This window comes from Lagopus muta, chromosome 7 (assembly GCF_023343835.1).
Source record: "Lagopus muta isolate bLagMut1 chromosome 7, bLagMut1 primary, whole genome shotgun sequence".
NCBI lineage: Eukaryota > Metazoa > Chordata > Aves > Galliformes > Phasianidae > Lagopus > Lagopus muta.
In genome coordinates this window covers 2,287,150-2,314,679 of record NC_064439.1, presented here as the reverse complement: position 1 = coordinate 2,314,679, position 27,530 = coordinate 2,287,150, and the positions used below count along the sequence as shown (strand labels likewise).

The 27,530-nt window shown below is 44.4% G+C and overlaps 1 protein-coding gene across 46 annotated transcripts in view; it reads left to right on the top strand.

Moving 5' to 3' along the window:
- Positions 1 to 27,530, top strand: part of OBSCN (obscurin, cytoskeletal calmodulin and titin-interacting RhoGEF) — a 170,925-nt gene that overhangs the window by 88,607 nt on the left and 54,788 nt on the right. For 31 of the 46 annotated variants that reach the window (XM_048951567.1, XM_048951551.1, XM_048951562.1 and 28 more), the window contains 22 exons: positions 60 to 326; positions 1,406 to 1,672; positions 3,811 to 4,083; positions 4,459 to 4,725; positions 6,603 to 6,869; positions 7,256 to 7,525; positions 8,160 to 8,426; positions 9,293 to 9,556; positions 10,777 to 11,043; positions 11,733 to 12,005; positions 15,076 to 15,342; positions 17,437 to 17,709; positions 18,056 to 18,328; positions 19,924 to 20,211; positions 21,751 to 22,023; positions 22,911 to 24,266; positions 24,677 to 24,955; positions 25,331 to 25,409; positions 25,752 to 25,870; positions 26,425 to 26,622; positions 27,137 to 27,169; positions 27,272 to 27,370. In XM_048951567.1, the coding sequence (XP_048807524.1) occupies positions 60 to 326; positions 1,406 to 1,672; positions 3,811 to 4,083; positions 4,459 to 4,725; positions 6,603 to 6,869; positions 7,256 to 7,525; positions 8,160 to 8,426; positions 9,293 to 9,556; positions 10,777 to 11,043; positions 11,733 to 12,005; positions 15,076 to 15,342; positions 17,437 to 17,709; positions 18,056 to 18,328; positions 19,924 to 20,211; positions 21,751 to 22,023; positions 22,911 to 24,266; positions 24,677 to 24,955; positions 25,331 to 25,409; positions 25,752 to 25,870; positions 26,425 to 26,622; positions 27,137 to 27,169; positions 27,272 to 27,370 (6,219 nt within the window). The remainder of the gene's footprint in view (positions 1 to 59; positions 327 to 1,405; positions 1,673 to 3,810; positions 4,084 to 4,458; positions 4,726 to 6,602; positions 6,870 to 7,255; positions 7,526 to 8,159; positions 8,427 to 9,292; positions 9,557 to 10,776; positions 11,044 to 11,732; positions 12,006 to 15,075; positions 15,343 to 17,436; positions 17,710 to 18,055; positions 18,329 to 19,923; positions 20,212 to 21,750; positions 22,024 to 22,910; positions 24,267 to 24,676; positions 24,956 to 25,330; positions 25,410 to 25,751; positions 25,871 to 26,424; positions 26,623 to 27,136; positions 27,170 to 27,271; positions 27,371 to 27,530) is intronic. The other 15 variants (XM_048951549.1, XM_048951537.1, XM_048951571.1 and 12 more) reach the window with 6 other exon arrangements.

The following is a 27,530-nucleotide window of genomic DNA, read 5'->3' as shown; positions in this document are numbered from 1 at the left end:
GGACTTGTTTCTGGATTGAATAAAAGCTCCTGTTCTTTGTTGTTTTCATTTTCCTTTAGCCCTACCAGTTCTTTTCAAAAAGGAGCTCAAGGATGAGGAAGTTGAAGAAGGAGCAGCGGTGAAATTCCAGTGTGAGCTGACAAAGGATAACGCAACAGTGGAGTGGAGGAAGGGCACCATGGAGATCTTCCCATGCTCCAAATACGAAATGAAATTAAGTGGCTGCACAGCTGAGCTTGTGATCCATAATGCAGAACCAGAGGATGCTTCTGATTATACGTGTGATACAGGAGACCAGCAGAGCACAGCCATCCTCAGAGTGAATGGTTAGCATTGCACCAAGATGAAACAGAGGATGAAAGGGGTTTGAGAAGCTGTCTAGATAACATTTTGTTATTCTCTGGTGCCTAATTCCCCCCGAAAAGTAAGATAAAGAGGAAAGGTCTATGAGGTGTCTAGTTTAAGCCAGAATACAGAAAAGTGGATCTTTTGGGACAGGTGGACAGAATGGCTATTTAAGTCTGTGTAGTTCTTAACTTCTGGCATTCATTGCTGGGTTGCTCAGCTCAACGACTGGTTGTAAGCCATTCACAAAACAAGCATCTTTAAAATGGACTGTTTTCAATTCTTCTACAGCCCTCCCATGAGGATCCTGAGAAGGGTATTTTTAGATAAAGCAGAGTAACGTCTGCACATAGTCAGCATTGGTGACATGGCTGTGGTCGCTTCTGACATTTGGGTGGAACTTGTGGCTTTCATCTAAGCTACAGAGTTCCAAACTATTTGTGCTGTGGGCTGAATCCCAATCCGGGAAGATGCTGCTGTCCCATGATGAGTGAAAGAGTGCTGCCTTTACGTGCATCCTAATAGGTCTGAGATAAAGGGACCACAAGAACAGAGCTTTCACAACTGCTCACACATCCGTGGGATGGATATTCTCTTCTTGTTTCCATCAGTGGTGAGCTGTGGTCTGGGCTGCTCCCATCTGTGAGCACATCATCTGGAAGGAAGTTCTGCTGCTCATGGAGAGTCTAGAAGTGATGGTAGAGAAATGAGAAGTGCTCAGATCTTTATAACTGCTGTTAGAAGTCAAAGATTTATGCTAATGTTAACCAGAAAGTACCATGTTCTGTTCAGTCAAGATCTTTTTGTGTGGGAGTTTTCAATATTCAGAGCAGATCATAGAGGATGTATTGAAAGATACTTGACTCTTTTGGGAACAAACACATTTGGGGAATTTTATCTCCCTGTCTGGATATACAAAACTTAATTATCATATGTCCACTTAAAGCAGACTTGTTCTACAGCTTCAGACCTCAAGTGCCTTGTGCTGAGCTGCCCAGACCTGACATTCATACATCCAGGCTAACAGTTCATTGCACTCATTGCCTTTTTCACTTTGCAGCCATTAAACCCCGGCTGAAGCAGCAGCTGAAGAATGAAGAAGTGGAGGTGGGAGGAACAGCTAAGCTGCGCTGTGAGATTTCTATAAGCAAAGCAGAAGTAGAGTGGAGTAAAGATGGAGCTGTGCTTCACTCAAGTTCCAAGTATGAAATGTGGCAGCAGGGCACCATCCGTGAGCTGCGTGTTCACCACTTGGAGCCTGGTGATGCTGGAGAATACTCCTGCAAGGCTGGAGATGAGACAACCTCTGCAAAGCTGACTGTGAAAGGCAAGAGATACTTACTGGAGCCAAGGGGGTTTTCACTTTAAGATGCCAATATTTGGAAAGATCCCTGCTACTGTTACGTTAAATGCACATAGGGCACAGGAAGGGTCTTGTGAAGTAATGTGAAATCTTGCTGTCTATGACTGAAGTGAGGCAAAGAATCCCTTGGTGGGCAGGCGAGGATAACGCAGCTGTAATTTTTGACTCAGGGCTTGAAATGTTTGCTTGGCAGATGAGTAAGCAGATGGTTCACCCCTAGCTTCCAGTCACAAGGCGGCACTACAGGCAGATCTTGCTTTCAGGTTTGATCACTGGTGTGGAACAGTCACCTCTTGCCACTCCACAGGCTCCTCACTGTTACAGATGCTCTGTACGCTGTGCCCAGCTGCACCATTTTTGATGCAGAGGATGACTTCAGTGGAGCAAATGTGTAATCTCTTTGCTCAGATGGAGACTGCTGTACTGCCCTTTCGTATGTGCACCAGATTCAGGGAGAAGTCCCTGCCTATTGCAAGCTGTCTGTGTGATCACTGCACAGATCTGCAGGTACCCAGCTGTCCTAGAAGCAGGACTCGAGCAAAACAAAGCACATCCTGTGCACTGATCCTGCTGTGTGTACTGTGCCACCCAGATACTCCAGCCCAGAGAAGAAGCAATCCTTTGCAAAAAGGCAGGAGAGGGGATCAGCATTTAGTGCTGTTCTGTGAAGATATCTACAGATGTAACAAATTTCAAAATCCTTTCAAATCTGGCATTCAGGCTTTTTTTTTTCCACCCAATTACAGTATCAAACATAATTAAAAATAATCAGTACACAGCACGTCTCTGAGACAGAGCAAATGATAAAAGCTCTAACTTGAAAGATCACAGAACTGGAGGGGTTGGAAGGGACCTCAAAAGATCATTGAGACAAACCCCCTGCTAAAGCAGATACCTTACAATAGGTCACACAGGTAGGTGTCCAGATGGCTCTTGAGTATCTCCATAGAAGGAGACTCCACAACATCTCTGGGCAACCTGTTCCAATGCTCTGTCACCTTACCATAAAGAAGTTCTTCTGCATGTTAGTACTGAACTTCCTATGTTCAAGTTTTAGGCCATTGCTCCTTTTCCTATTACTGCGCACCACCAAAAAGACCCTGGCCTCATCCATTCACCTCCCACTTCCCCATATTTATCAGATTTCCTCCCAGTTTTCTTTTCCCCAGGCTGAACAGACCCAGGTTACTCAGCCTTTCCTCACACAGGAGATGCTTCAGGTCCTTTATCATCTTTGCAGCGCTCTGCTGGACTTTCTGTGGGAGATCCCTGTCTTTTTTGAACAGGGATGCCCAGAATTGGGCACAGTAGTTTTAATGTGGTCCCACTAGGGCAGAGTAGAGGGGGAGGATCACCTCTCTTGCCCTGCTGGCCATGCTCTTTTTAGTGAAGCCTGGGATCCCATTGGCCTTCTTGGCCATAGGGGCACACTGCTGTCATCCACCAGGATCCCCAGGTCCTTCTCTGCAGAGCTCCTCCCCAGCACGTCATCCCCCAACCTTTACTGATACATGCAGTTATTCCTCCCCAGGTGCAAGACTCTACACTTGTTAAACCTCATCAGGTTCCTCCCTGCCCAACTGTTTAGGCTGGCCAGGTCAAATGGTAATGATCATACAACTACATACGCTGAAAGGAATCAAATGACAGAGTTTGAAATGTAATTTGAGAGGCTTTGATATCTTCATCCTTGGAGGAAGTCAATAAAACTCAGCTGGATGCAGCACTGAGCAACATGCTGTAAGCTGGTCCTGTTCTGGGCAGTGGCTGGACCAGATTAGTGCCAGATGTCCTCTCCAACCTTTATTATTCTGTGAGGGGTAATGGCCTCATGTTACACCAGGGCAGGTTCATGTTGGATTTAGGAAAAAATTCTCTGAAGGAGTGAACAAGCAGTGGCACAGGCTGCCCAGGGAAGTGATGGAGTCACCATCCCTAGAGGTGTTCCAGGACTGTGGAGATTTGGCATCTGGGGAAATGGTCAGTGGTGCGTGGTGGGGGTGGGTTGATGGTTGGAATTGGTGATTTTAGAGGTCTTTTCCAACTTGAATGATTCTATGATTTGGTCCATATTTTCCTTTTTGTATGTTGACTGTTTGCAGAGCCTGATGTGACCATTGTGAGTCACCTAAAGGACATGGTGGTGTTTGAAGGGGATGATGTCACGTTTCAGTGCCAGGTGTCTCATGAGAATGCAAGGGATGTAGAATGGAAGCTACAGGATGTTGCTCTGCAGAATAATGAAATGAATGAGATCTCAGTGGAGAAAGGAAAGATCCACAAGCTGACACTGAGGAAGGTGACTGAGCAGGACATTGGCACCATCACTTTCCGAGTGGGGCCATACACATCCACAGCAGAGCTCACAGTGAAAGGTAAAGCACTCTGTGATGCAGTAAAGATCTGTGAGAACAGGTGACGTTTTGCTTTTGCACTTACTAACGAATTTAAGGCCGCTGTTTGCTTCTTGTCAACTCATGTTAGGCCTGTAGTGTGCTTGTGCTTCAGAGCACATGATGCACTATGGTGTTCTCATATGCTGTCGTCACTATAGATGGAAAGTGGAGAATCACCAGGATCCTGAAGCTCAGTGTTTGTGAGTGGGTTTCATCAGAAGTCGATTCACTTCTTTAACCCCTCCAAAATATGGGTGTTTAAGTATTTGCTTAACTGTACAGCTGTCATTTTCTAACAGCCGGGAAGCAAAATAAAGGTGACTGTTGATTCCTTCACTGCGTTTGCAATTTCAGTGCCACCTCCAGTCTTTAAGAAGAAATTACAGAACACGGAATTCCAGGAAGAGGAAACAGCCATCCTGCACTGCGAGCTCTCACAGCCTAATGTTGCTGTGGAGTGGAAGAAGGATGCCCAGGTGATTTCCCCAAGCACCAAATATGAAATCAAACAGGAGGGAACAATCCACACTTTAAAGATTTATCATTTAAAACCAGAAGACTCGGGCAAATACACCTGTGATAATGGGAACGAGCAAACGACAGCCACTTTAACTGTTAAAGGTAGGTTGGTTTGCTTTGTTTTGTTTTTAAGATGAGAAGCTCCTCCCACATTCTTGGCCAAGCAGTAATGAGTGAGTGTTATCTACAATCTTGACTTCAAATTTACTGACACAAATCAGATGAGTCCTTTTTCTTTCAGAAGTTAAACTCCTCCTGTCCTTCTTCCACTATTCTAGGCTCTAGGTTTCCTTTATGCTCACTCGAGACCAACCCTGGAACTAAATATAATGATACCATTTTGTTTCTCAGCCACCTTTATTTTTTGAGCTGTGGTCCCAGCTGGGCAAAGGGTGTCTAAGATTCAAGGTGCTCAGTGTTACTTGGGCTCTCAATTCCAGCTGAAGAGCGAGGTACCTAAGGGAGTTCAGTGCCTACAGTCTAAAAACAAGTTAAATGTGCCAATATATCCATTTAAAAGAATCTACCCTGCTATAAATACAGTCTTTTCCTGAGCTACAAGATCAGCTAAAATAAAGAGGAGCCAGGAAGTTCTTGTGAAGTGTCATCTTTTGAAATATCTCTTGAGGACGTATCGCCTGTGATGGGCCTGCTATCACACCAAATCCAGGATGCAGCAATGCCAGAATATTGGTACTGCAAGCCCATCCTCTGACAGTGACCGTGCATCTGTGTTTCTATGTGTGGTCACAGCCATTCCAGCACTCTTCGAAAAGAAACTCCAAAACCAGGAAGCAGAGGAAGGTTCTACAGTCACCCTTCATGCTGAACTCTCCAAACTTGATGAACCAATGAGGTAGAAAAAAGGGTCAGTCTTGCTCCAGGCCAGCAACAAGTTTGAGATGAAGCAGATGGCTCTGCTGTAGAGCTACTTATCCATGATCTGCAGCTGAAGATGCTGAAGGCTACACCTGTGATTCTGGCAATGAGCAAACTGTGCCATCCTTGGTAGTGAAAGGTGAAACGAGCTTTCACTTCACTTTTTGGGAAGCTCTAGGGTAATTTAGGAATTCTGTATCTAAGATTTAGGAACACTGTTGCAGAGTTTGTTCCTTTTTTTTTGTGATGAGGGTTTCTCATTCAACAGTGATGCAGCTGACAGACTAGATGTTAACAAAGCTTGTCTATGAAGACATTATTTCTGTTCTCCTTTCTCCTCTCTTGGTTCTTGAGAGTCGTTGGACTGCAGGAGTTAGCTGCACAATGGGATCCCCCTCCTGCAGATGCAACTGTACAAAAATCTGACTCAAGCCATTGCCTAATTGTCCTGTGGAATACATCATCCATTCCTATGCCATTTGCAAGCACCTTCATGCCTCTCTCTTCCTGTATACATCACTCAGTTCTTATGAATTAACTGTGCTTTTTATGATCCCATTCTCTACCTTTGTAAACCTCAGCTCAGCAATTCCTGTGGAGCTACCACGGTTCTGTGCAACTGGGCTCAAGGAACACAAGTTCTACACATTGTATGTAAATCAACCCACCAAAGCTCTGTCTAAACCCACCAGTGTTTACACCTGCATACAGGAATGTTCAGACACCGTTTCTCTTCTGGGTCCAGTTTTCAAGTGAAAGGCTTTATATCACAGTCTTTTCCTATGCACCTTTTTAGATAGCCAGGAACTTGGATATCAGGGATAGGCAATTGAGTTGTGGCTTTGACATGCCTGTTTGGAGATACAAACACTTAGATGCTCAAGAGTCAGCAACTGTGGCCGCTCCACTGTAAAGTGAAATTTATTCCCAGGGGTGGTCAGTATGCATGGTGCCCCCTGGGGAGTGCAGAGTGCTTTTTCATCATTCCTCTTTTGTGCCTTCAGGTCATTGAGTTTTAATCAAGTTTGGAATGGCCCTACAGTTTCACTAAATGCAGTCAGCAATGAAACTATATTTTCCTCTGATTTCTCTTGGTTTAGCTTTGCCAGTAATTGTCACAAAACCACTCCAGAACCAGCAAGCTGAAGAAGGTGGCACCATCACTTTGAGCTGTGAAATCTCAAAATCAAATGCCACTGTGCAGTGGAAGAAGGCTGGGAAAGTGCTGCAACCCAGTGATAAATACAAGATGCACCAAGCTGGGTCCGTGGCTGAGCTGATGATTCTCAACTTGAGTGAAGCTGATGCTGGGGAGTACATGTGTGATACAGGGGACCAGCAAACCACTGCAGTTGTGCATGTGAAAGGTAGGACTTTGTGTGGGGAAGAGCTGAACAGAGCTCATTACTGGGGCACTGACATGTGATTGGGAAATTTGACAGTTAGACATTGTCCTATGCCCAAACTGAGTCATAGGGACTTTGGATAAGGTTGATTTCGAGGGTGTCTAGGGAATCAGAAACAAGTGTTCAATCATAACCTTGTGGTTTTATGTTAACGTCAACCACTCAAGTCTATTGACAGTGTTTTCACAATACATACATTGTATTATAAATGTAATGTGTCTTGTGGGTATTAGTTCTTTCAAATAATACAGTACTGTCAAGGATGAGTATAACACAATGTTTAAAGTGGAAAAATAGGAAGTATCTCTTGAACGCAGTTATCAAACTTAGTTGACCTTTCCATAAAGAACCAGCAGCAACCATAGTGGAGATGCTGAAGGACGTCACTTCATATGAAGGGGAAGATGCAGTCTTTGAATGCAGACTGTCCCAGGAAACAACTCAGGATGCTCAGTGGTTCCTGGGGGATGTTCCCCTGCAATCCAATGAAATGAATGAGATCAAAGTCCAAGGGACACGTCACACTTTGATCCTGAAGAAGGTGACACTAGAAGACTGCGGACCCATCAGCTTCAAAGTCGGGCAGCATACCTCAGGGGCACAGCTAACAGTCCAAGGTGAGCTACTTACCAAACAGAAGGATTTAGAAAGTACTGGTAAGCGCTGCCAGTGTTGCCTTAATTTTTGGAGAAGTGCATTTTGAAGGAAGGGTCTCTGCAAATCTTGGGGATTCATCTAACACAGTTATTGTTTTTTACAAAAACAGGCATTTTGGAGTTAGATATGCACACCTGAGCCAGTCATTTCAGACCTTTTTATAGTCTATGGAGTGAAGCAGAAATCCTTTGAGGACTAGTCAACCTATCCCCAAACAAGCATCTAAGATACATTAAAATCAACACCAAAGAACATCAAGAATAGTTTCCGAATTCATTTCCTACTTGTCGTGTTTTCAGATCCTTGCCCCGAAAACAAAACCCTTCAGTTATTCTGATTTGGAAAGGCTGGCCATGTCAGTGCCTTATCTTGTTTGTTCCTCTTCCATCTGGTTCCAAATGCAACTATCACAGAATCACAGGGGTTGGAAGGGACCTCTGTGGATCATCAAGTCCAACCCCCCCAAAAGCAGCAGGTTGCACAGGAAAACATCCAGGCAGGCTTTGAACAGAGGAGAGCACAAGCGTACAGCTCCGATCTCAGGGCAGTGCTGGATTCCACACATGCAGCAGTGTTTGCATCTCTTCTCTGCAGCCGCTCCAGTCACCTTTGTGAAGGCTCTCCACAGCCTGGAGCTGCAGGAGGGTGGCACAGCCCACTTGTGCTGCGAGGTGTCCCGGCCCGACGTCCCCGTGCAGTGGAAGAAAGGCACATCTGTCATCCGCTCCAGCCAGAAGTGCAGCATCAAGCAGGATGGGAATGTGCACACGTTGGTCATTCACGATTTGGACTGTGAGGACTCAGGAGAATACAGCTGCCACACAGCTGATGGGAAGACCACTGCCAAATTAGAAGTTAAAGGTATGATTTCCTCTTTGCTCAGCAGCTCTGAGACAGCAGCTGGAAGAATACGTTGCGCTCTTTGGAGCATCCTAGTATGAGAAAGGCACTGAGGTTCTGGAATAAGTGGAACAGAGGCCACAAAGTTTGTCATGGGTCTGGAGAAGGTTGAAGTGTAAGGAGAGACAGCTGGATTTGTTCAGCTTGAGGAAAAGAAGGTTGAAGGGGGACCTCGTTGTTGTCTGCAAATGTCTGTTGGGGGTCTACAGAAAGGAGAGAGGCAGACTTTTATTAGGGTGTGCATCAAACTGATGAGAGACAAGAAGCACAAGTTAATCAAGAGAAATTCAGATTAGGGAAGTAAAACACCTTTTGTGGTGAGGGCTACTCAGATGATGGAGCGGTGACACAGAGAGGTGGGGGAATTCCCTCCTTGGAAGACCTCAGAGGTCCCCCCAGCCTTAACCATTCCCTAACTGATCCTTTCCTGCATGATCTGAAATTGTTCTTGAAATGGTGCAGTCAGCAGGAATGTATTGTTTGAGAACTTCTATCCATTCTATTGTCTTATTTTTGGATGAAAAAGCATTTGGGCTTCAAAAAGGATTCTTGAAATTAGTTGGGAACATTTAGGATATAGGGAAAGAGATGCAGCTCGTGTAGAATGGGATTTTTTTCCTGCTGGTTAACTCTATCCCTTCTCCTCCTCTGTCTGGCTTGGAAATAGACATCCTTCTTACCCGGGTACACAAAGCCAGAACTGTACACAATCTTCATGAATGGCACAACTGCTCCAGTTCTTACCAGTACCTTGTCAACAAAACAATCCTCTCTTTTCTATCTGTGTTTTGCCTGTTTGTTCTCTTTGCACCGCTCCCCCCTTGAAGCCCTTCCCGTGCTTTTCGAACACCGGCTGAAAAACGAGGAGGTGGAGGAAGGGCGCACTGCTGTGTTGCACTGTGAGCTGACGAAACCCAGTGCTGTGGAGTGGAGGAAAGGAGACACGGTGCTGCACTCAGGTGACAAGTATGAGATCCGGCAAGAGGGGACGCATGTCGAGCTCTTCATCTACGATGCTGAGGCTGAGGATGCGGGTGATTACACGTGTGACTCAGGGGATCAGCAGACCACTGCGTCGTTGCAAGTCAAAGGTAGGTCAAGCCTTGCTGGAAAGCAGAAAAGCTCTGGCTGCCTTCTATAGAACTGAAATCATAGAATCACCAAGGTTGGAAAAGAGATCTCCAAGATCACCGAGTCAAACCATCCGTCTATCACCAATGTTGGTCACTAATGGAAATCTAATCACTGACATTCTGTGTTTGTGAATTCAAAGTACAGGAAGGGTTTTGATCCTAAATCTGCTCTTTAAAGAAGAATGCAGGCCCATTGTAAGTGAAGCTGTTATAGCTATTTGTGCCTAAGCTGCACTAGATCTGTGGCTCTGTGTCTTTTTCTAGTGGCTGTTCTTCTGGATTGTATAGTTTTATTCAATTTATACTGAGTGCTGTGCATTCTAACTCAGGCAGCAAGATAATGCTTCTAGATCCTGAGCTTAGCACCCCCTAACCAGTGCTCTGCACTACAAGGAAAAACACTGAGATGCTGGAGAGTGTCCATGGAAGGGTATGAAAACTATGAAGGGCTTGGGGCACAGTCCTATGAGAGCAGCTGAAGGAAATGTGACTCAGGCTGGAGAAAAGGAGGCTCAGGGGAGCCCTTATCACTCTTCAGAACACACTGAAAAGAAATGGCAGTGAAGTAGGGGTCTGTCTCTTCTCCCAGATAACAGTGATAGAATGAAAAGTGATGGCCTCAAGCTGCACCATGGAAGGTTCAGGTTGAATATTGGGAACAACTTCTTCCAAGGAGTGGCAATGTGTTGGCACAGGCTGCCCAGGGAGGTGGTGGGGTCACCATCCCTGGAGGTGTTCCAGAACCATGGAGATGTGGCACTGAGGGATGTGGTCAGTGGGCATGGTGGGGGTCGGTTGGTGGTTGGACTTGAGGATCTTAGAGGTCTTTTCCAACCTGAATGACTTTATGATTCTCCTCAGTATGTTGTTTCAGTGATAAAATGTCCAAATGCTGCTATTGGTAGTTTTTTTCCTCTAATTGTTTACAGTGAAGATTGTGGGTATGCACAGGTGAAGCCCCTTACCTCAGCCCATGACCTCTGCCAATCCTATATCGAGCAGTGGTCATCTTCACATCATCATTGTCCAGGGCACAATCCCAAAGTCCTGCTCTGGGCTTGGTATCGTCCTCAGGGAGCTGTGGTTCAGAAAGGTGGGAAATGCCAAGCTGCAGAAAACTGCATGCAAGTCCCTCACTTCTGGGCCCAGTCACTGTTGAGACTGCTTCTCCACTGCAGTACTACCCGTGCTGTTTAAGGAAGAGCTGAAAAATGTGGAGTCTGAAGAAGGGGGAACAGCTATCTTGCACTGCGAGATTTCCAAGCCAGATGCTCCCGTAGAGTGGAGAAAAGGAGGGGTGGTCATTGAGCCCAGTGAGAAGTACGAAATGAAGCTGAAGGGCTGCACTGCAGAGCTGATCATCCACGGTGTGGAGCTCGACGACTGTGGGGATTACACCTGTAGCACTGGATATGAGATCACCGCAGGTTCTGTGTATGTGCAAGGTAAGATGAAGGCTGGTGGAACTGCCCTGGTTTTGCTGCCTGAATTCTTTGCTCTGTGATCTTTGGCAGTAACTGCCCAAACTTTTCTCAGATGCAAACCAACGGAATTCGATTCTTTTTGTCCCTGATTTAAGTGACAATACAAACATTTATTTTCAAGTTCAGATCTGATCAGTGCTTATAAATTACCACAGTTCAGGGCAGGGACTGTGCTGTGCACCAAAGGAGATGGTGGTGCTGCTTAAAAACCATTTGGCTGGACCAACTATTACAAAAAATACTGAATACGTGATGTTGTTCAGTACGGCTTCTATCATTGCTGATATCTGTTTTACTTTTTTAGTATACTGAACATAAATATCCCATTTAAATGTTAAGCTTCCCATCCGCCTCACACCGCCTACAAATGTCGGTGCAGATGGCTGCAACACACAGGAACTCCTCATGGGACGTTGCCCTTGCAATGAAACAGCTTTTGCAGACGTTCATGCTACCCTACATGTGGTCAGGTAGGAGGTGGGTGAAGGGTAGAATTAAAATTAAGCTTATTTTTAACCCTGGAACAGCACTACAACTTTAATCCTCCTGGACAACGTGCACTGTTGCTTCGGTTAGTTCTACAGGAAGGAACTTGTGTATGCTTATGCTTTTTCTTTTCCTTTGGCACCTTCTCTTGCTCTGTTATGCAGAAGAAGAAGCAGTCATAGTTTCTGGTTTAAAGAACACAGACGTCTTTGTGGGTGAGTCGGCCACTTTCACCTGCGAGCTGTCGCACCCAGGCGTGAAGAACGTGCAGTGGTGGCTCGATGGATCTCCCCTTCACAACAACTTTGTGACTGAAATCTCTGAGCAGGACGGGATAATCCACACTTTAACCCTAAATGACGTGGCGTGCCACGACTCAGGCACTGTCACCTTCAGAGCTGGCTCTCTTATATCTTCAGCTAAATTATTAGTCAAAGGTATTTCGCTGTTAGAAAGACAGAGATGACCACCTCTGGGATTGCTCAGTGTGCAAGTGCTTCTGCCTTCCTGGCTACCCTTACTAAATCTCTCTGCAATTTCTCTGTGGCACAATAGTCCTGCAGCTCTGCGCTTCAGCAGGGCAGCCATACTCCAGAAGCCTTGTAGGTACAACCACATCAACACTTCAGTGGTTGAGGTGAGGAAGGGTTGCAGGGCCAGGACGACTCTTTGTACTGGACATCTCAATAGAGCTGAACCAATACAGGAGAAGAAACTGTGCTTTCACCTCAGTGGTAGCGCCTGATTTTTTTCATCTCCTTTCAACTTCTTTCCTTATAATACCACAATTAACCAAGACAAGGCCTTGTGCTCATATGCTGATGGCTTCAGAGCTCACTCTTGAAACCAGATGGTATATGACATTGCTGCATCACTAATGGCAATGTGGGCCACGTTTGTTGATTGCCAGAATGCTAACGGTCATCGTTGTACTAGCAAAGTCTTGTCTGTTGGATGAATGTTGTTTCTTATTTGGTAAGGGTAGCCACAAACTGCAAATAACACTGAGCTCCAGACTTCACGGTAAAGCAAGCTGCTTCCTGTTCAGTCCTTTTATGGCCATTGGGAAAAGTTGGGTTGGTTTTTTTTTGTTTGTTTGTTTGTTTTAAAAAAGTAACACATTCCTCACTTGGAAATGGGATTTTTGTATAAAGAGATAGAAGGCATTAGATGTTCTTTATTAAAATCTACTCTCATGCTGTAGCTGTTCACCACAACGATCCACAATATGGCACTGGGTCAGAGATTGATGTCTCCTTCTCTGTCTAATGGTGACCCTCATGCATTCAGTGATAAAATGCCAAATTACTTGTTTCTGGCATCAGAATAGTGCAGCACTGATGCAGTGTGTAAAACCCAACAAGCACCTGTCCATGTGAATAGATTCTGAGTTCCTCATTTCCAGAGGCAAAATGTGGTTCCAGGCTCTGTAGGCAAAGATCTCCACTGGGCATAAAGCATAAAATAAAACCAAGTGCATCAATCAGTTAGGTATTCTGTGCAGCCAAATAAGGCGCTGCAGAGAAATTTTAATTTCACGTTATCACAGCATTTTTCATGCTGGGAGCTTTGGAGATTGTCTCACCCAAGCCCATAGCTCACACCTTCCAGACATGTGGATACTTTGTGCTTCTGTTAAGGCAAAATTTCTTTCATGTAAACTTGAATCCTGGTAGCATATGACTGTAACTGGATTAGGATGAAGAAGGTTTTAAAACACCCCTGTTAACACTGTTGTGAATAGGACAGTAAAAACTGGTCAACTTCTAACAGTGTTTGTGTAACAGCCAACTTCCTGCACTTCATTTTGGCCAGAAATACAGAAACAGATCTGTCACCAGACTATCGCTGTCCTAGAACTGCATTCACTCAGTGACCCATCATGAGGAAACATTTGTGTATATGCAAATGAGAAAAGGCTGAGAGCTGCTTCCTCCTTGGGCCGGGTGAGGATCACAGACCTGCTGCAGCCTTTTGGCTCCTAAGGCCCTAGGAGCTTCCTGCTGCTGGGGCTGCCAAGGATTTAGCCCAGTGGTGGGATGTTGCCACTGGATCTGGGACTCCTTCCTTCTTCAAGACCACAGGTGACATTTGCTGTGAGGAGAATATCTGCATCCCACGAAATGGGATGGTAGAGTATTCCTCCATGTGCAAAGACACCTTCTTGCTTCTTCAGTCCTGGTGTAACAAAACATCTCCAGGCTCTGCCATGGACACCTTCTCTCCGTTCGCACACTTGCAGACACAGTGAATGGTGGAGGGAGACTTAAAGAGCAGGATGAAGACTTGGAAGAAGTTTCTAAGAGGTGTTAGTAAAATAGTCTTTGCTTCCCACTGCCTTCCAGTAACACACCAAACCCTCCACCTGATTCACCAGTTTCAACAGGAACATTCAAACAGAGTTGCAGTGTGGTTTATTCTAGCTGATCTGTGATCAGAAGAACAACCTGGAAATAAAGGACAGTTATTAGCCTTCTCTGTCATCTTTTTATGCTGAGCTGCACCATCAGTCGCCCTGCCAAGTTTCTAAAGGCGTTGATGTGGTCCTGATGGGAAGGATGCTGCAGAGAGACTTCACTTTTCAGATTTCATTACGTTTTTCCTTTTCAGCATATCAATTGCAGTTGTATGCAGGTGATCCAATTTGACATCTTGGGAGATACTTCTGGGCTGCTTTGGAAGCTCACAGTGTTTGGAGGTTAGATTTACTCTGCTTCTCCAAGAAGCAGAAACACTTTTTTAAAAGAAAGACTCTGAATGTTTAAAACCAACCCCCATCTTTAGAGGAGCTGCTCCCAGCATTTTTGGGGCTCTCAACTAGAGATTGCAGTGGTTGATGGGGGAGAGTTCAATAGGTTCACATAGCTGAGTCTCTAGAACAGCTGCTGTGTAGAGCAAAAGATTATCCTTTTTCTCCAAATTACATCTCTCATTGGCACATGACAGGAATTAATGTTTGCATTTGTGCATTGCATTTCTGTTGAGTGAGAACAGGAGGAGCCTCCAGTAGGGTTCATGGCACTGAGAGATCACGTACTGCAGGGAGCACCTCACTGCAGCCCACCTACTGCACTTTCTGTCTCAGATTTGCACTCCTGCCATGTTCTGGGAAGCACAAGTGTTTCACACCCTATGTGAAACCTCACATCTAGAGCACCTCAGCAGTGCTGGGAGGAAAATCAGAACTGGAGGGGATCTTGGCATCGAGGCAGTGCGTAAAACCCAAACTCTGCGCAGAAGTTCATATTTGGGATGGTCAAAGTGCAGGCTGGTGGTCCATTGCCCATTGTGACAGTTAAATTTTAACGTGCCACTTTTGCTTCAGTCCTGCTTGATGCTGACACGAGCACAAACTAATCTGTTCATGCCCAGTGTGTCCAGTCAGCTTCCTGCTTGCACTTTCACTCTGCTTGCTTCCCATGGGCTCTGTGCTTGTCAAAAGTCTCTAAGTTGCCATTTCCATGAGGATCCACTAATGCATGTCCTTCCTGACGTGTTGGTTGACAGATCCAACCATTGAAGTGGTCAGTCCCATGCAGGATATAACTGTTGATGAAGATGGCACAGCAGAGTTCATATGCCAGTATTCTAGGCCAGTACACGCCATATGGAAGAAAAATGATCAGGAAATACTTGCAGATGGGCAGCGAGTGATTATCGATCAGGACTGGAATGTAAGCATGCTAAAAATTAAACCCACGGTACCAGAAGACAGTGGCGTCTATTCTTGTGAAGCTGAAGGCACTAAAGTGATGGCTGCACTTGATGTTCAAGGTGAGGTCTTCCAGCCAAAGAGGAAGACTATCGTGGTTTCCAACTAAGAGGTGGAAAAATCATGGCAGCATCTCTCAATAAGTGACACGTTAGAATCTTTTGTGTTCGTGCCAGTGCTGATAACGATGCTGAAAGTAACTAGGAGTTATTGGGAACTGAATATGAAACTGCAGCATTTCACTGGAGCTTAGTTCTAATTAATGCTCACTTATTACACCACTTACACGTCATACCTCTTCCACATGGAACTGGATTTGGCTGCCACATCAGCGCTATGGAATGTCTCCTGCTGAATTATTGTGAAATTACCAATATAATGTTGGTCCAAAAGAATAATAATCACATTTTTTGTGCTCTTACAGAGTGCTTTTTACACACGAGTTCTCTAACATAGGTAATGGATAGCATCAAACCCATTTTTATTTCCAACTAAGCTAAAATAGCTTGGGATTTTACTTATTTCAAATACTGATCACTTGGGAAGCACCTTCTCACTTGTAATCAGCATTTGTAAGGGTTCTGAGGATGAGCAGATAAAATGAAGTGTAGGTTTATGATTTGATATGGATGTCTGTTGGTTTTTTCCTGTTGTTTGTATATGGAATTTTTGTTTTCAGTCACCAAGTTAATTAGCTCAACCAGCAAGTATGAGGGTTCCGATCTGATTTCTGGGCTGCTGTGTTTTGTTTGTAAAAAATTATGCCTTCTTGTCTAATTAGAGGTGTGAATACTATTCACTCTTCAGGCTATTATTAGCATTTTCTACGCTGATGAACTTTTGGGGCTAAAAAGGTACTAATGAATATTATCTAAAAGCAACCAGAGGAGGTAGGATCTGCGGTTATCTGCAGATCTAGTTATCTAGTTTTCATAGTTAGGGAAAGAAGTGCTCTGAAAAGGCACCAAAAAGAAGTCTTGGATTGGTCCCAATGAAATTATATGCTCTGCAAGGTTTACAAAGCCCTCACTGTTCTCCAGAAGTACGAATATTGTAAAATACAAGAATGCTTTAGTAGCTCATGCCTTTTTCTGCTATCGAATGAGTTAATCAGCATTATTTTTCACTTTGTGTAGAAGAGTTCTAATGTCTCAGGGCATTGATTTATGTCGTAGACGGTGCTGAGCACTGTATGATATCTGTGTAAATCGTATCTACCTAACTGTGCATCCCACTGCTGTGCATATCACTTCCCCATGGAGTTAGTCTAACAGAAATTACACTTACAAGCACAAGCCTCTGCTTAGTTTGGCATCAGGCTGGTTGTTTACCTACAGAGGCCAACAGATGCATGCACTGACTGCAGGCAAATGGTAGACACGGGCACATTTCTGACCACACAATTAACTGCACATGCATGAGAAAATAAACCTAATCTGTTACCACTGAGCCTGAGTAATGATTTAGAAACTTACAGTTGAAAATCCTGTTAATATAGATTTTAATTCTTTGTGTGTTTCCAAGAGGCAGACATGCAAAATGTATTGTTAACTCAGATGGCAGGTTTTTTACCAGCTATAATGCTCTCTTGTATAGCTTTGCATGAAAGGGAGTAAGGCTGCACCGTGAGCAGTCATTTGGTTGACATCTCCCAGTTCTGATGGCAGTTTACTGCCTGGGAGATCTGGGAGAAACTTTTCCTCTTGTGAGACTGAAGAGATTTGATTATGCTTGATCTTCCTGAGCTGTCCCTTCCTGTCAACTATTCGACTGGTGCATAGGAGCACTAACATTTTTTGTCTTTATTTGCAGAAACAAAAGTCAGGTTTCTGGAGGAAGCCTAGATGAAATGGGGACCCATAGGTTTATCATTATTTTTAAACAATCTCAGTAGTTACAATGTTTATATATATATATATTGTGTTAGAACCTGGTGGAAAAATAACAGCTAAGGAGTTGGGCTTGATGATCCTTGTGGGTCCCTTCCAACTCAGGTTATTCTATGATTCCAGACTAAGCCTTCAAGCACAGTCTACCTCATCCCCACCCTTTCCATCAGCTTTCCAGCAGTGGGAATCATCCGATGATCCAAGGCTTGTTGATACTCAGATGTACACAGCAGGCAATTAATGCTGTTGGTTTTCTTTCCTTGCTAGCCAAGAACAGCATCGTCCAGGGCCTGGAGAACGTGGAAGCAGTGGAAGGAGGGGAAGCCCTGTTTGAATGCTACCTTTCCAAGCCCGAGTGCTACAACTACAACTGGCTGATTGATGATGAGCCTGCCAAAACTACAGAAAACACGGAGATGGTTTACTTTGAAAATGGGCGCAGGCATCTGCTGCTGCTGAAGAACCTCACTCTGCAGGACAATTGCAGGGTGACTTTTATGTGCAGTGATGCAGTGACCTCAGCCTTCCTCACGGTGAAAGGTAACTGCTGTACTTACATGGGGTGTCTTACCTTTCTGGCAGGGGAGGGCAAATGAGTCAGGAACGTGTTATGGATGGCAGAGAGAGGAAGTTCCTTTAGGTATTTCCATTGTGTTTTTCTGCTACTTGGAAAAAAAAAGGCATTGCTTGGTTGGATTTTGCAAGCTTTGTGAAGCTTCAGCCAACAAGAGTATACCATTTGTTCAGGTGTTGTATGTGACCTCCATTTTAATGATCTCCTTGTTCTCCACGGCCTGACTGTCCAGAGATTCAGTGTGAATATCCACCTCTCTTACCTCTATTTGTTTCTGTGATTGAGGGTCTGATTACCTATTTTCCCCTGTAGGATGGCGTCTGCAGATCTTGCAGCCTCTCACGGATGTGGAAGTCTCTCCAGGGCAGAAAGCTACATTCAGCTGTTCTCTAAGTGAAGCTGTGCCAATTAATGAAGTTACCTGGTATTTTAATGATATAGAGATCCAACCAGATGAGGACTGGGAGATACAAGCAGATGGAAACAAATACAAACTTATTCTGAATAAAGCCCAACCGCATCATTCAGGAGAGGTGACGTTTGCTTCCAGAGAAGCAATTGCATCAGCCAAGTTATCTGTGCTAGGTAAGTCCATTTGTTGTCCGTGTCTGTCATTGTAGCCCAGCAACACAGGAAATAGAATCTCCTTTGGAACCGAGCTACAACCTCAACTTTTCTAATTTTTGTGCTGATTTTTTATCTTTGCCTTTCGTGTCCCAAGGTAGCTACCTTAATCTAAGAAGGTGCTGCAGGGCAACTTGCTCTTTGACCAGCAGTAATTGAGCCTGTCAGAAGAGAATTAGATCAGGCCAGTGATGGTAGAGATGTTCACCAGCTTCCTTTCACTGCAGCCTTTTTTAAAACATAACATAGTCGCATGGAAGTCAATTTACGCAGAGTTCAACGCCACCCTCAGCAAATGTGGATACGGGGGGGGGGGGGGTTGTGCTAGAATGCATGTGGAAAAATTAGTAGGGGCAGAAGAGAACCCTTAGAAATCTGCTGATCTACTCCAGCACAAAGGCAACCAGTATTTCAGATTACTGAGCTGCATGGAGTCTTATGGAATTCAACCACATGACATCCACCTCAAGCTTCACAGATAGGAGAGTGAGAACCTCTTGGAGTATTTTGTGAGTGGAGAAGACAGTAGTTGCCAAATACCCTCGTAGGGTGTGTTGTACAAATGATTTGGCAAGTCCATCCCAGCTCCCCAAGACCTGTCTCCCTCCCACAGTGGGATAGGTTGATCACCCAGGAATGGCACAGCCCCACGGATGGTTATGAGATAATTGCAGTGTGTTTTAGCTGTACTTGAAGATCTTCAAGAGCCATTAACTGACCATCTTGTCTTTAAATTACTACAGGTAGTCTGTCTGTCATTTTAATTAATTCTGAGGTCGGTGGTATCTTCAACTTCAAACAATTTTGGGCAAATACACCTTAGGATTTTAAAAATGTTGTTCTCATGAACTTCCTCTGTTGGTTTTCTGTGTGAAATTTGCCTGAAAATGTAGGAAAGAAGTCTACATAAGCTTTGTGGTGTACAAAACATGGCCAATGGATTGTGGTCAATTGCTCATCATCCTTCCGTGGTCAGTGATCAGTGGCCCTTGATTCCTCCTCCATGCTCAATGGCAACTCTCGCCTTCTCCTCAACTCCCAGTAAAACCAGGAGTTGGATGGGTTTTATGGGTTTTATTCTGGGGGTTTTATGGTGGTGACAGGTTGACAGTTGGACTTCGTGATCCCAGTGGTCTTTTCCAAAGATAACATGATGTCCACCAAGACCAAATCTAAGCTGTATAAAATCAAAGCCCAAATGCACTCAGAGCTTTCAGCCAAGTTCCTTAACAACACTCACAATATAGAGTCATCTTTATTTTGAGTTGAGTGGGACAAAGCAGCAGGAAAAAGTCACAATAATAATTGACACTGAGTGTCTGAGAGGGCAGATGGAAGATGAATATTTGTTCTCAGCACTGTAGACCAGTGCAGGAGAAATCAGTGGCACAGATATTCATCTCATGGTCACAGGCATGTACACTTGACTTTACAATGAACCAAACGTTGCGTTTGTTGTCCTTCCGTCTCATTGTTTGTAGAAGGCTCTCAGGTTGCTTTAGTAGAAAGCAATATTGCTCACACTGTTCATCACTGGACCTCTGTTGTGCCTTCAGCCCATCCCGATCCCCCTGAAGAACCAAAAGTTTTACACACAAGCAGTCACTCTGTGACTCTGTCTTGGTACAAGCCGCTGAGCGACGGTGGTTGCGACATCCTAGGCTACCAAGTGGAGAGAAAAATCCCAGGTGTTGGCTGGCAGTCATGCAACAAGAGCATAATTCAAAGCATGGAGTTTGTGGTGGACAATCTCACTCCAGGAGAACCCTACAGATTCCGCGTCTCGGCTGTAAACAAAGTTGGGGCCAGCGAGCCAGCACAGTTCCCTCAAATGGTGCAGCTAGGTGAGAAAGGAAAGATGGCCCCATGGAGGACTGCAAGCTGCTGTCGGCCTGTTTCGCATGGCATGTCTGCTTCTTCCGTTCCAGGTATCTCCTGGAAGAGTTCAATCAAGCAGCATCTTTCAGTGCTTTGCTGCCAGCACAATACAGGAGAATGAGCTTGGACAAATTGTTCTGGGCTGTCACAAAGCAAAACCTGCTGTGTTGTTACTATCCAAAACTTCCTCTAAGCTGCATCAAGCTGTCTTGTGGCCTGCACTGCATCCATGTGTTGTCCAATCACCACGAGTTTCTTTTCTGGTGGAGCTTAGGTGGAATGAGTCGGAAGGGGCATGTTGGGATGTGCTTGGGTAACCAAGGCTGGCTAAGGCTGGCACTGATGTGGGCCTGGGCACTGTTGTCTTCTTCACCCATCTTTCTTCATACGATTGCATATCTTTTGTGGTAACCCCTATGAAGGAGTACTGGAGAGCACAGTTTCTTCGCTGCCTGTTGGTATGACTTCGGAAGTGGAATGGAGAGCCACTCCATCAACCTTTTCTTGCAACTTCTTCCATGATAACTGAGAGCCCATAAAATTCCCCAGAATGACAGTAATAATAAAAATTAAAAATCACTTTTTTTTTTTTAAAGGTCAAATTTGATGTTTTTGCAACATTACTTCCAGTGTGCCAGCTGGACCTCAGCAATGGTTTATGCTCACTGCCTGCAACAAATCCAAGGGATTTGGGGCAGAGATTCCCTCACCAGGTGCAATGGGCAGACGGGCGGATGGCACTCAGATGTGCATTGGCTTATAAGGTCCCAGTCAACATCTCAGCATTTCATGCATTTGTCACGACTTCATTTTGATTACTGCTGTCATACAAGCAGCATGGCATTGGCAAGACTTCTTCCAAAGTAAAGATCTTATTTTAAATGTTCTTTAAGCTTTCTGATATGTTTTTTGAATATATCTCTTCCTAAACTACCATGATTATATATATTTTTTAATCTTTTTGAGCAACCTGGTCCTGAGTGAGGTATCCCTGCTTAGAGCAGGGTGGTTGGAACTAGATGACTGTAAAGGTCCCTTCCAACCCAAACCATTCTAAGATTCTATGATTGGAATGAATACAACTTTTAACAATCTTTTTTCTTTTTTATTCTTATTCTTTCATTGTTTTCTCACATCACTTCTAAACATTTAAGATCTGCTTGGATCCATAGGACTGCTTGAATATTGGTTGTGATGGGTAAATGAAGGTCAGCAAAAGAAACAGAAGAAGGGGAAAAATGCGATGACTTTTGCATGTATACATTTAAATGGAATGGGTTTCACCCCTAGGAGAGCTTGTACAGTTATTTTGGAAGTGCAAATTTTGGATGCTGCCAGTGATTTATTTATTTTTTTTCCCATTTTCTTTTGCTCGTCTGCAGCACTTAAAGAATCCGTAAATGAACGATGGGATGTTCGAATACTTTATAGAGTGCTCTGGAATGCCTTGAAGCTTATGGTGTATCCTGTTTGTTAATTTACCTAGTTTTTTTTTACAATTACAGAGCCTCCAATTACAGTCACCCATCCTTTGGTGGGTGGATCAATCTCCGAAGGGGAGGTGGCTCGCTTGGAGTGCAAACTGTCAAGTGAAATCAAAGAGAACGTGACGTGGCTCAAAGGGAAAGAACCAATACAAACTGGAGGAAGATATGAAATCCTCTCTGATGGAAAAAAGCAGATACTCATTATTCACGCATTTAAAGCTGAAGATCAGGATACATACACCTGTATGGTTTCTCCAGAAGTCAAATCTGTTGCCAGCTTGTGCCTTGAAGGTATAGAGTGTGCATTGCTGTGATGTTTAATCTATTTTGTCCATGGACATCCAGGAGCATCTCCATAGCCTGGACTGGAATTTGTTTCCTTTGACAAGCTATATCTAAAAATCTGCAGATTAGTCTTTTCATAGAATCATAGAATCATAGAATCACCAAGGTTGGAAAAGACCTAAAAGATCATCCAGTCCAACCGTTCACCCATTACCAATAGCTCCCACTAAACCATGTCTCCATGTCACCATGACTCCACCACCTCCCTGGGCATCCATTCCAGTGCCTGACCACCCTTTCTGAAAAGTAATACTTCCTCATGTCCAGCCTGAATCTCCCCTGCCGTAGCTTGAAACCATTCCCTCTGGTCCTATCACTGATGACACGAGAACAGAGGCCGACCCCCAGCTCACCACAGCCTCCCTTCAGGAAGTTATAGAGAGCAGTGAGGTCTCCCCTGAGCCTCCTATTCTCCAGGCTGAACTTACTCTTTTTTTACTCTTTGGTTTAACTCAGTACGTTTTTGAGTCTCTGATAGTTTTGAACTGCTCAGATGAGATTCTCCTGGGTTGCACAACACTCTCAGACATAGGTTGGGATTTGGATGGTCCACTGCAGAGTCGGGAGCTGGACTCGGAGATCCCTGTGGTCTGTTCCAACTTGGGAAAATCTATTTTTTTCTATTCATTTCTATTTATTCAAATGTGTAAGGAATTAAAAACATGTCGTTTGGCCCTGTTTTATGTACATGTTACTTGGATGTCGCAGGATAGCTGCAGGACAGCTAACTGCCACCAATAGTCTTCTGCCCAGACATCAGAAAAAATGTTTCCACGTGCTTTCTCAGAGCTTCCTCGTATGCTTTGTCATTTAACATCTTCATTTCTCCTCAGTTCCTACAGTGTCAATGCTAAAAGAGATTGCCAAGGAAGTCCCCCCTGCAAGCCAACAGGAGGAGCTGGTGGATGGCCATGTCCAGCCCAGCTTGCCCCCCGAGGCTGCCCAGGAGGGAGACCTTCATCTCCTGTGGGAGGCTCTGGCCAAGAAGCGCCGGATGAGCCGGGAGCCCACCTTGGATTCCATCAGCGAGGTGCCAGAAGAAGAAGAGAAGCTTCAGAAGCTGAGGAAGGAAGAAGCAGAGCAGTCTCACTATTACTCAGAGGAGTACTCCACGTGTGATGAGCTGGCCAGGACAGGAGAAGCAGATTTTTCTTTCACAAGTTCAGATGATGAATCTCGAGCTGGGACTCCTTCACTAGTGAACTACCTCAAGAAAGCTGAAAAGAGAAGCATCAGTGTTACCACCAAGGTTCAGTCCACCTCCACGGGCAAGCTGTGGAAACAGTGGGAGAAATCCAGTGTGGAGACTGTTGTGGCTGCCCCAGGTGCCAAGCCAGCCGAACCAGAAATAGCAGATTTAGATGATCCTTCCATGAACAGCGCCGCTGTGAAGATCCAGGCTGCTTTCAAAGGCTACAAAGTCAGGAAAGAGATCAAGCAACAAGAGTGCCCAGTGTTTACTGAGACCTTCAAAGATTTCTCTGGTGAGCCTGGAAGCACCCTGCATCTCGAGTGTGTGGCCCACAGCAAGACCGACATGAAGGTCCGCTGGCTGAAGGATGGGGAGGAGCTGTCAGACGGTCGCTACTATCACATAGACAACTACAGCGATGGGACCTGCTCTTTGATTATCACTGGCCTGGACAGGAAGGATACGGGTAAATACACCTGTGAGGCATCCAATAAATTTGGGAAGGTTTCACACAGCGCGAAGGTGGTGATCGGTGCTGAGGAACCTGAAGCTCTTCCGAAGGAGAAGAGTATTAAACAAAGCACTGATAGTGAGACAGAGAGCTCCTCTGGCAGCGACCTGGATGATGCCTTCCGTAAAGCTGGAAGGAGGCTGCACAGACTCTTCAGGGCCAAGATCTCAACGGAGATATCCGATGTGGAGGAAGAGCTCTTTGTCAGCGCGGACGAAGGGGACGTAGAGGTGGTCGACCATCAGACGTATCGTGAGGACGATCGGTACATTTACATCAAGTTTGAGGTCTTGTCCGAGGCAAAAACAGCTGCCACTCGTTTCAGAGAGATGTTTGGCGCCCTGGGGATTCCCGTGGAGATTGATATTTTGGAACAAGGCCCAAGGAAAGTTGAATTGCGCATTGGGAAAGCAACGCCACCCACCCATGGGAAGTTTGCTCCACCAGTTCTGAGACCACCACCGCCTTTGCTGACTTCTGATACAGGTGGGTAAAGCAGACTGGTTGATTCTATGAAAAAGGCACCTGGAGCAGATCAGAAAATAGTCTTCTCGCTCATCAAGTAATTTCTAAAATCTTTTTATTTTTGTGCAGATATTTTCCTGGAAAGTTTACATATTTAAAAAAAAAAAAAAGATTTTTAAAATATTTTTCACTAGTGTCAGTGACAAGGGGAGGGACTGCAAAGTATTCACTTATTTACAGAGCTGCTTTTCACAGTAGAAATGTCCTCGACTATAATCATATGGCCATGAATGCTGTGATTATTGTATTTAAATCAAGGAAATGCATTTCAGAGCAGCCTCGAGGGAGAAAGGACATTTGGGCAGCAGTGCTGCTAAAATACATCTTCTAACACAGTTTTTCTGTCTTCCCTCCTAATTGCCTGGCTTTAGCTCCCATGTTCCTGACTGAGCTTCAAAACCAAGAGGTACAAGATGGCTATCCTGTCAGCTTTGACTGCATTGTTGTTGGCAAACCCCTCCCCACGGTTCGCTGGTTCAAGGATGGGAAAGCTATTGAAGAAAATGATCACTACATGATCAACGAGGACCAGGAAGGATGCCATCAGCTGATCATCACGGCTGTGGTCCCCACCGACATGGGTGTTTATCGTTGCCTTGCTGAAAACAACATGGGAGTGGCTTCAACCAAGGCTGAGCTTCGAGTGGACCGTAAGTCTCAAAAGCACTGCAGAAAAAACAGAGCAAAGAGGTCACGTTCAGAGGTGGATATACATTTTTCAAGAAAAACACTGTCTACATTTGAAAAAAAAAATAAGATGTATACAAATTGCCCACAGAATTCTACACTTCCAAACCTCGTGGGTTTCCTTGGGTTTTGCCAACAGTAAGGAGTGGCTCTGAGCAAAGCTTTTGAGATAAAATGAGACGTTTCCATAAATCAGGGGGTTGTGGGAGTCTGCTGCTGTAGTGTAATGAAATCGATCACTCACATTAACAAGGAAACAATAATTACAGTAACATGAAGGTTTTGAAGTTACAGAAGGTTTTGAACTTACAGAAAATGCTTCCTTTTCCATTTAACAGTGACCAGCACTGACTACGAGACAGCAGCAGATGCTACAGAGACGTCGTCTTATTACAGCGCCAAAGAATATGTTTCAAGGTAAAATACCAAACTCTTAACTCTTTTACCTTGGTAAGATGACTATGCTTATTTATATTAAGCCCATTTTTTGCTGAATCTGGCATGGCTGGATTAATGTCATAAAGGAATACCGACCAGCTGAGTTTTCAGGTGAAATAATTATAGCAGCATTCATTCGTTGCCTTCATGGTGGCCTGAATATTTCTCCACAATATCTTTAGTTTTAATGTCATATGGTGCTGAATCTGCAGCCATGATGATGAATCACACAAACTGAATTCACCTAAAATAGGTGATCCTGATTCCTAATTCTTCGCTGGTTCGCTGACTTCCTTCTTTCCAATTCAAATCACTTCTTAGTCGAGAACAAGAGGAATCTACCACAGAAGAGGAGCAGTTGCCCCAGATCCTCGATGACCTTCATGATATTCATGTGGCACCTGGAGCACCGCTGGCTAAATTTCACCTGAAGGTGAAAGGTGAGAGGTGCCCACAACACTGCCTGTTGTTTCAGGTTTGCAGTCAGGGTGAAGTGCTGGACAAATGTTTCCCATGTGCTCTTGGAGTCACAGAATCATAGAACCACTGATGTTGGAAAAGACCTCCAAGATCATCCAGCCCAGCTGGATGTAAAAATGATTCTGCCTGTAAAAATGATGCGAACTGTTTTGGCTTCTGTGTTCTTGAAACTGGTACTGAAACTGTGATAAAATCCAGAGACGTAGGTGCACGTTTTATTTTCACTGTGAGTTCAGCTTTTGGCTCTGTGTGCAATGCAAGGCAAATATAAGTGTTACTTTCTCAATGTGGAAGGTGTTTAGGTATGGAAAAAATATAGGCAATGCCAGCAACAGAAGAGATACAAAGAACTTTTACAAACAAATGCAATTCCATGAATTTTCAGCCAATTTTAATGCGGTAGTCCTTCAAATCAGCATCCATTGGCAGAGCTCACTGTCCACAAGGATCTGCCTGGCTGCAGATGCTCCCAAATCAATGATGGTAATTCACTCTTTGTGTCGGTTCCTCACAGGGTATCCAGAGCCTCGTCTCTATTGGTTCAAAAATGGGCAGCCACTGAAGGCCTCGGATCGAATCCTGAAGATTGATAGAAGGGAGCTCCACTCACTGGAAATTCTCAATGTCGTGAAGTCAGATGCTGGCCAGTACTCAATATTTCTCATTAATTCTGCTGGTTCTGCATACTCATCAGCCAGGCTGGTAGTCAGAGGTGGGTACTGGCCTATTTTGGGTACCCAGTTTTCTCTCTTCCAGTGAGTCTTTCCATTTCACAGTTATTTTCCTTGAGAAAGTCTACCAAGGATAGTCAAGGGAGGTGGGGAAGGTTGTACTTAAATTATGATGTCCTTTAATCTTAGTTCACCTGTGAATTTACTATGAATCCTAAAGATGAGAAATGCCTTTCCTCTAGGATCTGCTTGTCCCATACATCTCACACCTGCCCAATCCCGTGGACTTTAATGACTGATTTTACTAAAACTGAGTCCTCCCATAAATCATCCTTGAGGCTGTTCTAGTTAGACACGACAATTTTGAGATTTGGGCTATTTTTGTCATTTTTGTTCATAAATATATTTAATCATCATGTTTTAATACAACTAAGATTTCCATGTAATATGTCCTGCAACAGATAAGCACCTGAAATCATCTTTCTATTTTTCTATCAACTCAGTCACAGAAAGGTATTTGTATCTGTCATTTTGCTTCTTTCCATTGTGTTGCAGATCCTGATGAGAAAGAAGAAGTGTCAGAAACAGGTGAGAGAAGCCATAGCAGGTGATGACAGACCCCCTGGGAAATTTTCAGTGGTGTGAACTCACACAGGACCTGTCATCATGTTTCATCAATGTCATTTTCAGATTCCCACGAGCAGCTGATACCACCAAGGTTCCTAGAAAGGTTTACCAATAAAAAGGTGAAGAAAGGTGCGAGCATCACATTATCTGTAAAAGTTGAAGGTAAGTGGGTAGTTACCTAATCTCCCTGCATAACACTTGGGTTGTATATCTTCGTTGTATATCTTTGTTGTATATCTCTGTTGTGTATCTTTGTTGTATATCTTTGTTGTGTATCTTTGTGACTCGTTCTGGACTTTCTCTGGGCCCAAGTCATTGCAAC